This window comes from Sardina pilchardus, chromosome 7 (assembly GCF_963854185.1).
Source record: "Sardina pilchardus chromosome 7, fSarPil1.1, whole genome shotgun sequence".
Lineage (NCBI taxonomy): Eukaryota > Metazoa > Chordata > Actinopteri > Clupeiformes > Clupeidae > Sardina > Sardina pilchardus.
The window spans coordinates 8243950-8258091 of record NC_085000.1 but is presented as its reverse complement, the minus strand read 5'-3'; the positions used below and the strand labels follow the sequence as shown (position 1 = coordinate 8258091).

Here is a 14142-nt window from a genome sequence, read left to right as displayed (position 1 = left end):
CAAAACAAACCAAATAATAGTTTGATTGATATTACCTACAATGCAGGTTTTTTGAATATTTTTATATTATATTATATTATATTATATTTTTATATTTTAAATTTTGAAATTTTCTGAGAACCAAAGGGGCGTAAGTGACATTTTGGTCAAAATTGAGTTATACATATCACCTGAAAGCTATTGATGAGCTCTTTCTAACTGACAAAATTATAGAAGTAAAATATTTATAAATATAACGTTATTGAACAAAAACCAAAGGTCTTTAACTGTGAGCATAGAAGCAGTTAGATTTATTTTGGCTCTCCTGTAAAGTTGGTGAAATGTCACTTACGCCCCTTTGATTCTCAGCCCTCGAAATATTTACGGACACAACAAAACAACTTTTGCAAGTACATTATCAACAGTCTGCATTTATTAAAACCCGATAAAGATACAAAGTATTTGTAACATTGATATTATTTAATTCACCTAGCATGTCTGTGCATATTAAGCCAAATCTTAAAAATGAAACCACAATGCAAGACAAAGGAAAAGGGGTGTCGTAATTCCTAGACATGTATAACAATGTCAGACAGAACAAAATGCTACAGTTAATTAATACATAAGTTATTGTCAAAGTACTCCATGCGAAAAATGAAAAGTAAAATGCACAGAAACTGAATACTGAAAACACCAATATGGGAATATGGAAATAAAATAGTCAATGATAACAGTTAAGGCTTAAATGTAAGAAAAAGGAAAGAAAAATAGAATGGATATTAATGAAAATGATCAATACTCACAAAGATGATTAATAAATGAAAATATACTAATACAAAATTCAACAGTAAATACAGTCATTTGAAAATTTGCACTATAAATGAATACAAGGGTTATTTTTTTGTCATAACAAATGTACACTTCTCAGTTTACTAGCTTTATGAAGACAGGAAGGGGTGGAGGCAGGGTCAGTTATTGGCATAAAGAGTTTGTTTTGTGGCAAGTTGCCAGCATAGAATGATCTGCAGTTGTACATACTAGACTTTATTTTACTTGTAAACATGCTTATGTTCCATCTCAACATCTAGGATTAATGTCTTTTGACACATAAGAAGCACCTCATCTCAAGTACGAGGAGGCATATGGCACATAACTGTGCGCGACTGCCTCCCAATTCTTGTGGGCCAATGTGTGACCATCCCAAAGGAAAGCCTATCACAACATTATTTTCAAACATGTCCAACTCTTACACTGAACACAATAGACCTGTATTAGGGAGCAAGGTTCCTTTTGAGGTGACCTTTTTCAGTACTCAGTACAGCACCAGAGTGATTGCCCTCTTTTGAAAAATAAATGAAAGTATAAGAAAAACAAGAGAGAAAAAAAACTATTGGTCCTGTGACAGGAAACCAAAATCAAATAGTCAAACTCACATCAGTGAGGAAGAATCTGTTGTAACAACTTTAGCAACATATGTGTAGAAATGGCAGCATATCGAGCCTGATGTAGCTGACATTTGAAAGGTGATTTGAAAGTTTTTTCTCTTTTTTTAGTCAAACAAGGCAGTTTGCTCCTTCTGATCTAGTCAGGACTGCATGCTTTACATTTAAACAGGGGTATCTGTGGTGATTATTCTGTCTGAGCAACTTGTTAACAGAGAAAAGTATTTCAAACTAACAAAACCAAACTGAGAATCACAGAGAGCAGTTTTGGTGTGAATCTTTAGCTAGAAAATCATCAAGGATCTATGTGGAATTCTTTAGGATTTGATTTGTCTTGAACGCAGCCACACAGCTCTCTTCCACTGAGTTGCATTGTATTTATTTAATACAAGTTGTACAACATGGTATGATGAGAGAGCTGATCTGACACTATAGGTGCTTTGCATGAGTTAATATCGGGAGTTAAGATAGCATGAGTTGCTTCAGTTAATATCTCGACACAGGGATGGGAATTTTTGACATTATGTTAAAATGTTCACATTCTGTTGAAGGTAGAAAAGACAAAAAAAAAAAAAAAATCCACATAGCACCTTTGCAGTACAGAAACAAACTGCCATGGACAACCAAAAAAGCAACCACCTTTGCAATGTGTGCTTAGTCTGACTCGTTCTCTTCAGAATGACAGCAAGCCTGTGTAAGTGAAATGAGCTTAACAAGTGACTGGTATGATAAATGTAAAAGGATGCACACTAAGTAAACCAAAGGTATGGCATACTTAAGTTTCTGGGTTGACAATACAGTACACAGTAAGGAAAAAAAGAACAGGTCATACAGTATACATGAATAGTCACTGCAGTATGCGTCATACTGCAAGTTTAGGGTGCAGGTTAGAGGACTATGATTGTTGGTCCACCTATTTTAAATAGTTTCCCACACCATTTATTGCTGCACTGTGTTATTCGCAGTGATGAAGAAAAGACACATTTTGATATGACAAAGAAAGTTACAAAACACCCAACTAGCCACACGAATAATGAATCAATAGTCATTTTATGAACAAGGGTGGGGGATGGGGGGCAGGGGGGTGAAGGCTACAATAAGGTGACATTCAAAATTCATTCATAAGGGCATTTCTCGCATTTCATGCAATTTAGATTATTATTATTTAACAAGGTCAGGTTATCCTTGATAAAGCTGTGAGAAAGAAACTCACTATGTTTTTGGCATCGAGTGACTTAAAGTCTGTAACAGTTATACAGGAGATGGCAGCAAACTATATCTGCCATTGGACATGAAGATTAGATTGATCCCATGCGCTGACAATGGACTCTCTACAAAATAAAAATGAAAAGTCTTACTTACAGTAAAATCGGATTGCTCCTCTCTAAGCAGCAGAGTATTTAACCATTATCAGAAGTAAAATTTAGTATGAGAATATGGAGCTTGGCAAATTCTTGCCTCACCATAGGAAAATGGCTATTGATTCAAGAAATTCAGAACAAAAAAAAAACAATGTTCCCAAACTGAACAGCATAAACAAATGTCTCATTCATTCTTACACTACAGGTCATTTTTACAAGTGCAAACGCAGCATGACTAATCTACTTTCTTTTTTTTTTTGAAAAAAATAAAAAATCAATTACATTTTCTCAGTGAGTTCCATATTGGTATTTTAAATAGTAAGGGGTCATTCATACTCATGTACAGGATTGACAGACCAATAAATACATATTTTTGGTCAATTGACTATGTATGGTCCGCCTTCTATCATCTTTGCGTTTGCACCTTTAGAAACGTAATCCTAAGTGTTATTCAACACCAGACAAAGCGGAAGAAATCTCAAAGTGAGATATTTGTGGGACCTACAAATATTTTTTGTACAAAGAGACATCATGGAAAAAATAGGAGAATGCTTGAGTCAGTATAAGGAACGAATAAGATGAAGAGTACACCAACAACAGCTAAATAAAAGGATAGTCTTGGAACCTTTAGCTGCCTAAAGCAATGCCTTATTCTTGAATTGAAAAAAAAGAGATCTGTACACTATCTTGAACCGAAACCACAAGGCCTGAAAGTGCTTTTTAAAAGATTATCTTTGGGCATCTCCCTAATACATCCTTGGTAACAAATATAAGGTGACAGCAACAAACTGGTATCCGGCTGTCTGCTCTAGGGATGCAGTTCACCTCCAAGAGAGTCAAAAGAGCTGTAGATCACCATAGAAACGGTATCAGCAGGTCCATCTACCCTCCATAAGCAATACAGGATTGTTATTAATTGGTTAAGGACTACAATACACCAACAAACAAATTAAGAAAACAAACAAACAAACAAACAAACAAACATACCCAGCAGCAGCCACTAGGCCCTTTGAGGACTAAAGTGCTGCTCTCTCTGCTCTATTCTCAAGAGAGCAGGAATATCATCTGGCACATTCTGAGGAAACTGCTTTGCAACGACAACCAAAAAAAAAAAGGCAAAGAAAAAAAGAATCAATGTGAAAAAGAGGAATGGCAGAGGAACCAGGAGGGAGGGAGAGAAGTGTGGACTCAGATGAGAGAGATGCGTATAGGAATGTTGGGAGACTCAGTTCGCTGGGGAGAGTGGTGGCTCACGAGGTGCTCCACCACTGTGTGTTTGGACATGTGCTTCATTAGGTAGGTCTCCTGTTCCAGGGCACAACACAACAGCATTGTTACATGAGGGGGGTGTTCCAAAAAGGAGGTTAAACAAACTTTGATCAAACTTTGATCTAACCAAGATCTCTAAATTGATTTACCTGGAGATGGGGAGACTCAGATTTGCAATAACGGATTTTGGATGAGTTGGTTCAAACAACACAGGATTTGCTCAATCTGAGTTTAACCCTTGCCTGATAACTATGAAAAGCCAACAGTCACCATGGCCAGCAATTAAAGAAACGTAATCCCACTTCTATGTCATTTTTAAGTTCTGCCCATGATTCTGTAGGTCTGCATAGAAGTTCTGGCTACACCATGGACACACAAGTTCCGTGGACCTGGTGGTTTCCCAGGTCATCGGGAAATTATTAAAAACACAAGTTCCGTGGAACTGGTGGTTTCCCAGGTCATCGGGAAATTATTAAACGTATTCCTGCTATACAAAACTATTGAAGGCTATAGTTAATTGTTAATTTGTTAATTTGTTAATTTAAAACTTTTAACTTAAAATGTTTGTGCCTTTTCTTTGTAATTTATTCTCAGCATTTTTGCACTTTATTGTGAAGTCGTCTGTAAATCGTGCTATAGAAATAAACTTAACTTTGACTTTGATAAGTTATAGCCCTAACTAAATGCTAGGCCTACATTTCTTTAGCCTGGTTAAAACCAAACGCATTCACTTTGTGAATAGAGTCTGGACACTCACAATTGTGAAACCTTTCCAACACTAGCATGGTGACAAGTGTAGACATAGCATTAACTTTGAAATCATTGGTCCAGCCTAGCCAATCACATTGATCAGAGATTCCTACTGTTACTTCCTACTTTGTGAATAAACCACATTGGCAGTTAGGAAACAATGTACGTAGGCCTACCTTTGATGTGAATAAATTTACACATTCTTCAAACTGCAGTTTACAGGCATTGCTACTACCATTCGCCACAGCCCATTTTGATTTCAAAACTGAATCATGCTGTTCCAGACTAGTATCTCTCTGAAAGAAGATCTAGGTGGGCATGGCCTGGCTAACATAGTAAGTGACAAACATTACTAAAACCCGAACAGCACAAACAAAAATCCTTGATTACTGCTCCATTTCAACCCTCTCTGATGAAATCACCAAGTTACGATTCTGATACCATCCTGGCAACATCGTAAATATCGTCCCCAAGCAACATCCTGGATACCATCTTACCTACATCCATGGATGTTGATAGAATAGTATTTAAGGTGTTCTGCATGTCTGGCTGGAACTCACACTGCACTGATTAAATGACAATTCATAATGCTAATGCCACCTAGTGGACAATGAGCGCAACTCTCCGAAGGCTGTGCAGTTTAGCTCAGCAGTCCACTCAGTAGGACTAAAAAGGTAAGGGGTGTTGCCTCACTCATTTCACTTGCCTCACTCAAGACTGAAAGGAACTAGACACCTCAAATGTTTATTCTATACGCTGATCTATAACACCCTCCCCACCCCCTGTATCCTGCCCCAAATCAGGGATTCTGCCCCCAGCCCAAATACGTCCTCAGCTTATGCCCACTTTTACACTTTACTAGCATGCATATTGAACAGGTATGCATATATACATTCATACATATACATTTCATGCCTATATGCATGTACAAGCATACACACAGAGTAATTGAAGCCTGTTGGTGGAAGTGCAAGGTTAAAGGTCAGAGAGAGTTGAGTGAGGTACTCACTGAGGTGTATGCCCGTCCACACATACTACAGCAGTAGGCTTTAGCGTTCTTGATGGCATGAGCGGAGAGGTGTATCTGTAATGAGGCGGAGTCTGAATATGCACGGTAGCAGTTCGGGCATTTGTACGGCTTGTCTTTATTGTGTTGCCTCTGGTGTGACTGAAGAAAGGAAAAGAGAGAGAAAAAAAACAGACATGATCATTTGTCACTATAGAGCTATACCGTAATTTCCCGACTATTAGCCACGGCATATACATTGATTTTGCAAGATTTCTTCAACTGTGAGGTTTACATGTATACACGGGGACAGTTAATATGGTAGTAATATGGTTTTGTTTCTTTTAACTTGCATAAAACACTGCTCTGCGGCTTATACACAGGAAATTACCATATCACTTTTGAAGACTGTGAATTGTGAATTCATAAAAAGCAATGACATTTCAGATCACACAGTCCCGCTGACTCTTAGTGCACTAGGACTGAACACAAAAAATTATCTAGTGATAAAAGATGCACTTCCTGCTTTACGCATCAATACATATGCAGCTTTGCTCCACTGGCCTGATAGAGCAATGTTTCTTAACTGGTGGGTCGGGACCCAATCCCGTCCCCGTTATCAATTTGTGGCCGTAATCACGCCTTAAGTCTCACTATTTTGGGGTTACCAGCCCTGAATTTACGGCCTCGTCTTTAACCTAGGGCCAACGAGTGCGTACTAGTGCCTTGAGGCTCCGTCAAGCACCAGTACGAACAGGACAAACAGCACAGGACCACAGCACAGGACAAAGTCAGGTAAGAGGATTCAGTGTCATAACAACTACTGAGCTTAAGTTGCAGACTGTCTTGCTAGCGACTGTCCAATAAAATGAGGGACTCTTGACTCTCCAGACTCTCAGAGGGATGCGTTTGCCATCTTGAAAACATTCAGCGTCCATTCCTCTGCCTCCCTACCAATTCTGAAAATAGATCCATGTGGTTGGTAGCCCATTTATGGCTATACACAGCAAACAAAGCATGGCTTGCCTGGCTTCCAGTCCCAAACTATACAGTAACTATCAAGAAATTCACCACTGACACTGCTGACACAGCACTTTGAAGTCATACAATTCATGTACACCGCTTCAATGGAAGCACACTATATTTAGCTAAAAGAATTCATCCAAACCAACACTGACAGATTTAGACTGAACAGCCCGCTCTCTCTCTCTATGAACACTGGCACTCATTCTCTCTCACGCGGATTTCTGCCAAGTCTGCAAGTCTCCTTAGTTTGGCTGTTACAAAGGAAATCATCAGGGAATATCTAAATGCATAAAACCCCACAAACCCACATTATACAATTCATCACAGTATTTCCCACCAAATCCATCCTCCATGGTGCAGCTATACCTAAAGGCATCTAGCACTGGAAACGACACAGGAGATAAAGAACATAAAACACTTAACTCCTATTGCAGAGACCATGTCAGTCTTAAAGCAACACTATGCAACAATTTGCCACTTTGTTTTAGACAAACACAGGAAAGGTAGGACATTCCTAGTGCTATAGGTGACGGATTTCACATAGTGGCCTATCAACAACCAAGCCTATTTAACAATAGCCAACATGACACCAGGTACAACAGCATTGTACTATTGGCTAAGGTATGCTTCCATCTAACAACTACTTTTGCAACTAGTAATCATCTTCAATCTCATTTTGATGGTATATTGTCCTGTGAAGTAGAGAAAAAAGCGTGTGCTTCTGTGTTCTGTGTTGGAACATACCATAAATTGAAAGAAATCCATTTACAGCACATTGCTCATTGCACACGCTGCACAACATTGCTGACGACACACACTGATTACAATATTGTTCCATGACACATTGCAGACACATCATTTAACTTATCAACAAAGTAATGTACATGAATCATGCTATTTCTAGGAGAGACCGAATGCCCTGTGCTGTTCTCTGAATGCTGTCTGTCTGAATGAGAGAAAATGGGCTCGTAGTCTTCAAACAACACCTTTTGCAAACAGTTAAACTTGGTAGGAATCTGTGAAGCTTAAAAACGGCACAACTTGCAGAAGTCACATCGTGCCATTTTGCACTGTACCTGTAATTCCCCAACTATTACAGTAGCCACGGATTATTGATACATTGATTTCTTCATCTATAAGGTTAACACATGGGGGGCGGTTCATATGGTATTAATATGGCTTGTTTCTTTTAACTTGGATAAAACACTGTCCTGTGGCTTATACACAATGTGGCTAATACACAGGAAATTACTTTTAGTCGATGCATCAACAATATAGCACGAATTATGCTCTTCCACAAAACGAGGTCATATCCCCACATTATGATGCCCAAACACACATGGCTAACAAAATGTATAACACTTTTCATGGTCCCCCCAACTAAACATCACCACCAAACAAATCACTTGTGTGTGGTGTGTGGGATGCCAACATCTTTACATCTTTTTAGAATGGCACATTGGACTGCAAAACATATGTTTCCAAGCTCTTACCTGAAGGTTAGAGAGTTGAGTAAAAGCTTTCTCACATCCAGGATGTGCACACTTGTAGGGTCTATCACCAGTATGAATTCTGTAAGTCAGAAATAGTTGACAATAGTTGAAGATACCCACTCTTGGCTCATACCATCACATTCAAATAAACAACGGAACTGCAATCAACATTCCTGTACGATAAAATATTCAGAGGAATGGCATTATCAATTTCTTTTCAATATAAATGTTGTATATTATATATATTTTCATTTAAAATAATGACACATTTACATACAACCTACAATCTATTATTTTTGGTTTACATGGTGTTTACATTTTCTGAATAATCACATGCTTGACCATCTATTAGACCCTTCCCTGGGCCTACTTTTGTGTATTCACCTGGTGTGTTGCTGGAGGTGAGAGAGCTGGCGGAAGGAGTTTTCACAATAGGAGCAGTGATAAGGCTTAATCCCTAAGTGAATGCGTAGATGCTGGGCCAGGTAGGAAGCGTTGGCGAAGGATTTGGAACAGTGAGGACACTTGTGCGGTTTGGCCTCTGTGTGGGACTTCGAGTGGATCTGCATCTCCGACTTGGTGAAGAACTGGAGAGGACATATTTTACACCTGCGACAGGAGGAGAGAGGAGAAGAGGAAGAGGAAGAGGAGAGGAGGTGAACTTTGCGAGCGGAAACTAAATTGCACTTGCAATGTTAAAGTTCTTGGCTTTTTGCAGAGGCCGTAGTGATCCCTGGCAGGACTGAAAGTTGTTAATGAAAAGAACTGGGGATTAAACATATGCAAAATGGAGATGCTGTGAGAAGGCTCATGCAAAATTAAACTCAAAGGGAATCAGAGCCAAAGAGACTATACAGTATGACATGGCTTTTTGTTGTGTATTCACTACTAGACTCTGGGCTACCTTACACTGCAATTCTGAGCAGCTAAACTAAGCTATCCATAACATCCCCAGGCAAGGATAAGTTGGCTAAAGTCTAAAGGGCTAAGCCTAAAGGGATCCCAAAGCTAAATAAGAGAATCAAAAGGCAATTACAACTAGGGCTACAACCAACAATTATGAATGACTAAATGTTGATCAATTCCCCAAAGCCCAAGATGCCGTCTTCAAATGCTTTGTTATTTTTCACATGCTAAAGACATTCGCTTTAGTTATAGAACAGTACTGTAAGTAAACAAGAGGATCTTAGAATTGTGTGTTTAGAGTGTTTTTCCTTCAAAGTGAATGAATGAATGAATGCCGCCTGAATTACAAACACTGCATTTCATACCTGTAGGTTTTTCCCTCTTTGGCAGTAATTATAGAGCACGGGTCTGTGCCCGAAGCCAGGATTGGGTAAGGCACCACGAGGAGAGGGCCTGAGGGGTTCTCCGCTTTGATCTTCTTGCGCCCGCGCGGCGTCTTCGGCGGTGGTCCCAGCATGCCCGCCAGGGTTCCGCCTTTGATTGCGTCCATGCCTGGACCAATAGCCAATCCGGAAATGACGTTGAGGCTGGGGGCTCCGCCCAGTCTGTTCTGGCTGCTGGAGGTCGGTGTTGTTGGGGTGATGGCTTCTGAGGTGTTGTGGGGTGTGTCTGTGCGAGAGGATAGCGCTAGACCTGAAAGCCACCAGAGACAACTAATAAATGCATGTCTTAACTCTTGTACAACAAGCTGCTTTTGATATCAGTGCTGGTCAATGACAGCATTTGTTTTCTTCACATAATCGGTTACAATTCATTTACAGTACACACACTGACCGCACAAGGTATCTCCACTTCATATAGTTATATACAGCTGGGATGTGAATGTGTTCCTGTCCTAACAAATAAAACAAAGTCTGCTCTGAAACAGCCAGACAAAAGATTTTGTGTGAGTGTACCTGAACGCTGGTTAATTCTGTTGGCTTGGTCAATAGCTTGACGCATATGCCAGTCTTCCCATAGTCCTTTTGCTTTGACAGCTGTTTTATCATCCATATTCAAGTCTGCAATCAGATAGAAGAAGCATATTAGATAAGCACAGACAGACACAGACAAGATGCAAGGCTTTGTCTCAAACTCCCTACTTGCACACTTCAAACACTTAGTGTAAGTATACAGTGCAGATATTGGGATGATACTAACAATCAAAAGTGGGCACAACACAAGTAAGCGCTCAGTGCACACTAACAGTGTACTGACAGACGTACTGTATGTGGTTTGAGACACAGCTTAAGATACAAGATACTAGATAAGTACATGCTGTATCATGCACCAATGACTTGGAAATGAAGATAGGGCAAACAAGGTACAACGTCAAACAAGGTACTACTATTAAGGTGGTATTTGTAATCCCCATCAAAATAAAAAATTCACTGTGTTCACATTTTCAACATTTGTCCATCTACATATCCTACCCAGTACAAATACACTTTTAGCAGATATCTCTATACTGTACCACATAGAGCGCATACAGTAGCTCATGCAGTTGCTCGTACATATGCTCACTGGGTAATGCACCGACAACCTTAAACACATTACTCTACCAGCTGACCTCTGACTCCCTCATCATGTAACAAGTCAACTCCAGAGGATGTTGAGAACTGAACTTCACTCAAAGGGTGCCTCTCATTTGTCGTTTATACATCCTCCCTACCTCCTCGGGCCTCGATCCTCACTGGTCTACATAAAGAATGATGGGATAGTCTATCCAGAATTAGTTATAGATCAGTGGGAACACCCCTCGAGCATCGAGGATCGAGGAGGGATGTTGAGAGGCACCCATTGTAACCCTGTGGCCCTGTGGCATCCGGGAGGTGGTGATACCTGACACAGTGCTGGAGGCCGGCCGAGCGTGCAGCGCAATGTCGGGCTGCGACGAGTTGTGGCCCTGCAGACCAGGCACCTGCTGCAGCTTGGGGAGAGACATCACGTGCTGGCCGGCTTCGGTGGGTTGAGAGGCTACCAGCAGGGTCTGCTGAGAGGGAACAGTGGTGGGTGGCAAGTGCGGGGGCCTGATCTTTTCTGCCATCAGCTGCTCTTTGATCTTGTTGATTAGAACCAGGTTATCCAGCTGCAAGAGTCATGAGGTTTTGGTGCTGAGCTAGGAGACAGTAGGCACTACAGCGCACACCAGCAATAGTAACAGATCAGGTGAGCGGACTGTACGTGATGGTATGGAAAGGTAAAATAATCCGAAGAAGTAAAAATGTGAATGAGATATGATGATGATGAGAGATTCAATGGCAAGTTAATTTGGTGATATAAAAGCTATGGGAATGAAATAGACCTGAGACATGTCTGAACCTTTCCTCAACCAATGTAGTTTTACACACCAAACCCCAATGTGCTGGCTAAAAATAAATGTTGTGTTGTAGAGATTGATATCATTGTGGCAGTCTGCTGATAATAACATGGTTTCAAGACTGAGAATGATTTGGGTCAAGACTGAAATAATTCATTTTATTTTATTTTTTTTAAATAAGTTATGACATTTTCAACAGCACTGGATATGAATAAAATGCAGATGCATTCAATTTTTCACATTTTGTCAGTGTTAAATATAACATAACATAATTTGGTTAGCAAAACAGCAAATCAAAGGCAAAGCAGTAAGTCTACAATACAGATGAACAGACTTTAGCATCTTAGCTCTTAGCAGCCTTAGGTAGGGTGGTACATAGCATGTCCAATGAACTAACTACTAACAAAGGGATGATGGGGGAGAGAACGCAGGACAGACACATCAGTGGTCTATGTTGTATGAGGACATGAGAGGATACATGATGATTCATTCCAGTGGCAGAAGCAGAGATGTACAAGTCTGGCTTCAGAAAATAAAAGTCCTACCATGTATTGGTTCTACCTGTGCACTTAACACCTGTAGGTGATTTCACCAAGGAACTCCTCTAACTGGCTGAGGAGTTGTGCCAATTGGAATCAGCTTGTTTAGTGAGTGGTTGGAGTAAATATGTGGCAGGATGTTTACTTTCTGAAGCCAGACTTCCACACCTCTGGACAGAAGACACATGAAAGAAGCACTCACCTGACCGGGCATAGACGGAGGAGGAGGCCAGAAATAAGGGTTATTAAATCGAGGCTCTGCCATCCTGCCAAAACAAACATTGTTGTGTACAGTTAGTGACAGCCCCCTGACTACATTTTTTTTTAAATTACCTTCAATCAATCAGAAATAAAATCCACCACCAGCAAACCATAGAGCTCTGAAGCACGCAGGCTTAATAACACAGTAATCAAATGCATTCTTCAGTGTTTTGCCAAACTGCTGAGCAACGACACAGTCCTATAGCCTAGCCTACTCACCAAGCTAACATTAGAAGTAAGAGAACAGCCAAATTTAGACACTTTGCACAACATTCTTTCAAAGGAGAACCAACAATTGTCCATGCCAAAAGAGGAGTTGTTTGTCAGACATTTGTTTTGCAGGACTCTGTCTGCAAAGCTTAGTAATAAACAATCAGAACAAGGCAGTGTCATGTGTGGACCTATATACGTGTAATCATGGTAGCCTAATAAAAATGTATTTATTTTTAAATTGAACAGAGGTTTCCATCTGCACTATACACCACAAGGCATGTAGCCTACCTCAAACATTCGCAAACATTAGACCGAGTTAGTCAACTTGCAAGAAGCTGCACATTGTGGGCCTGTCACCCAACGAGTAACATTGTTTAGACTGCACAGGCTGCCTTTTGACGAGCATCACGTCACACGTGTAGCTTATGTTACGTTGTAGCCTACATGCACGCACTCAAACGACTTTAAACTTTACGCCGAATCAGTGATAATAAAAATAGCCAAATAGGCCTATACTTGCAGCCTTACACATGCCAATATTCGTTGGTGCGTAGCTAATGTAACTATACCAAACCCAAAAGTGGGCATTTTCCCTGTAAAACCGGGACCTCATTCCCTCAGTTAAAACTGAACTTCTTTCACTTAACAGCATATTCGGGCTTCATATCTTAATTTCTTGTGATTAATGAAAACAGATTAGGTGCCGTCACAATCATCGCGCTATGTTTTGTGTCCTACACGTCCGCGTCAGTTTTTATCAAAAAATCAGACAAAAGAAAAACAAAAATGGCAGCCTGTCTTATAAGGAAGGACGCCATATTCTGCAGATCCAAAATTTAAAACCCGTTCATATGTACCAGAGATTCATTTAATACATACAATGATATCTTATACACAGCCTATGCTGTATATGTAAGCTATGTTTGTGTTTAACGAAGGAACGATTGTTTACTGAATAGCGCGTTTGAATTGCCCGGCCCCTGCTTGAAAAAAATGACACTTCCTACAACAATCATGCCTTGCAAAATTGCACCGACGCTGATAAGGGAAACAGTTTGGACATGCTTTTTAGCATCACATCAAACAAAACTAGCTTATTCGCTACATTCGTGTACAAGATAGGCTACGGCAAGGCAAGACAATTGATTCGGAAAACGCTCATTCGGAAAACGATGAATTCTAAAAATCGCAGCTACAGTCATTTGCAACTTTGTAACGATTGAAATGGGCGTCAAAAGCCCTTCACAACTAACAGAGGGGGCAACATATTGTTACATTTTTTGTGCCATTTATAGAGAAACAGGGATGTCAATCACAGACCTGGTATCCCGATTGCTGATTTATTTCCCTGGCAAGCACAGCTTTATTACAGCAAAAGCTTGATATTCTTTCTGTCTGTTTCAGAGTTCAGAGCTTCCGGGTCGCCTGCTGTTCACTTCTGGGTGTTGCAGCGGTTTGGAGCCCACATCATTCTGTTCTGACTGCTTGACAAAAATGTGAAGTTGTCGAAAACCCCCAAAAGCGAATTGGTCAGCAAT

At 40.2% G+C, this 14142-nt stretch overlaps 1 protein-coding gene across 3 annotated transcripts; it reads right to left on the bottom strand.

Moving 5' to 3' along the window:
- Positions 1–390: 390 nt before the first annotated feature.
- On the bottom strand, positions 391–14104 carry znf362b (zinc finger protein 362b). Of its 3 annotated transcripts, none has more exons than XM_062540578.1 (9): positions 13925–14104; positions 12333–12396; positions 11114–11360; positions 10189–10293; positions 9598–9925; positions 8711–8935; positions 8327–8405; positions 5811–5969; positions 391–4087 (listed from the first exon to the last, which is right to left on the bottom strand). In XM_062540578.1, the coding sequence occupies exons 2-9, from the start codon at positions 12393–12395 to the stop codon at positions 3971–3973; spliced, it is 1323 nt and encodes a 440-aa protein (XP_062396562.1). In that variant the 5' UTR covers position 12396; positions 13925–14104; the 3' UTR covers positions 391–3970. The 3 variants fall into 3 exon arrangements, with proteins under 3 accessions (XP_062396562.1, XP_062396563.1, XP_062396564.1); XM_062540579.1 differs by having other exon boundaries at positions 11114–11264; XM_062540580.1 differs by having other exon boundaries at positions 11114–11261; positions 13925–14103.
- Positions 14105–14142: the final 38 nt, after the last annotated feature.

Bases quoted from the DNA above. Each gene is read 5' to 3' on its own strand.
- znf362b (XM_062540578.1), bottom strand. From the start codon at position 12,395: ATGGCAGAGCCTCGATTTAATAACCCTTATTTCTGGCCTCCTCCTCCG. The intron at 9,926-10,188 runs GTACACTCACAC...GGTGGCTTTCAG, and splicing joins CAGAATTAACCAGCGTTCAG to GTCTAGCGCTATCCTCTCGC. The intron at 5,970-8,326 runs GTAAGAGCTTGG...TCCTTTCTTCAG, and splicing joins CTCAACTCTCTAACCTTCAG to TCACACCAGAGGCAACACAA.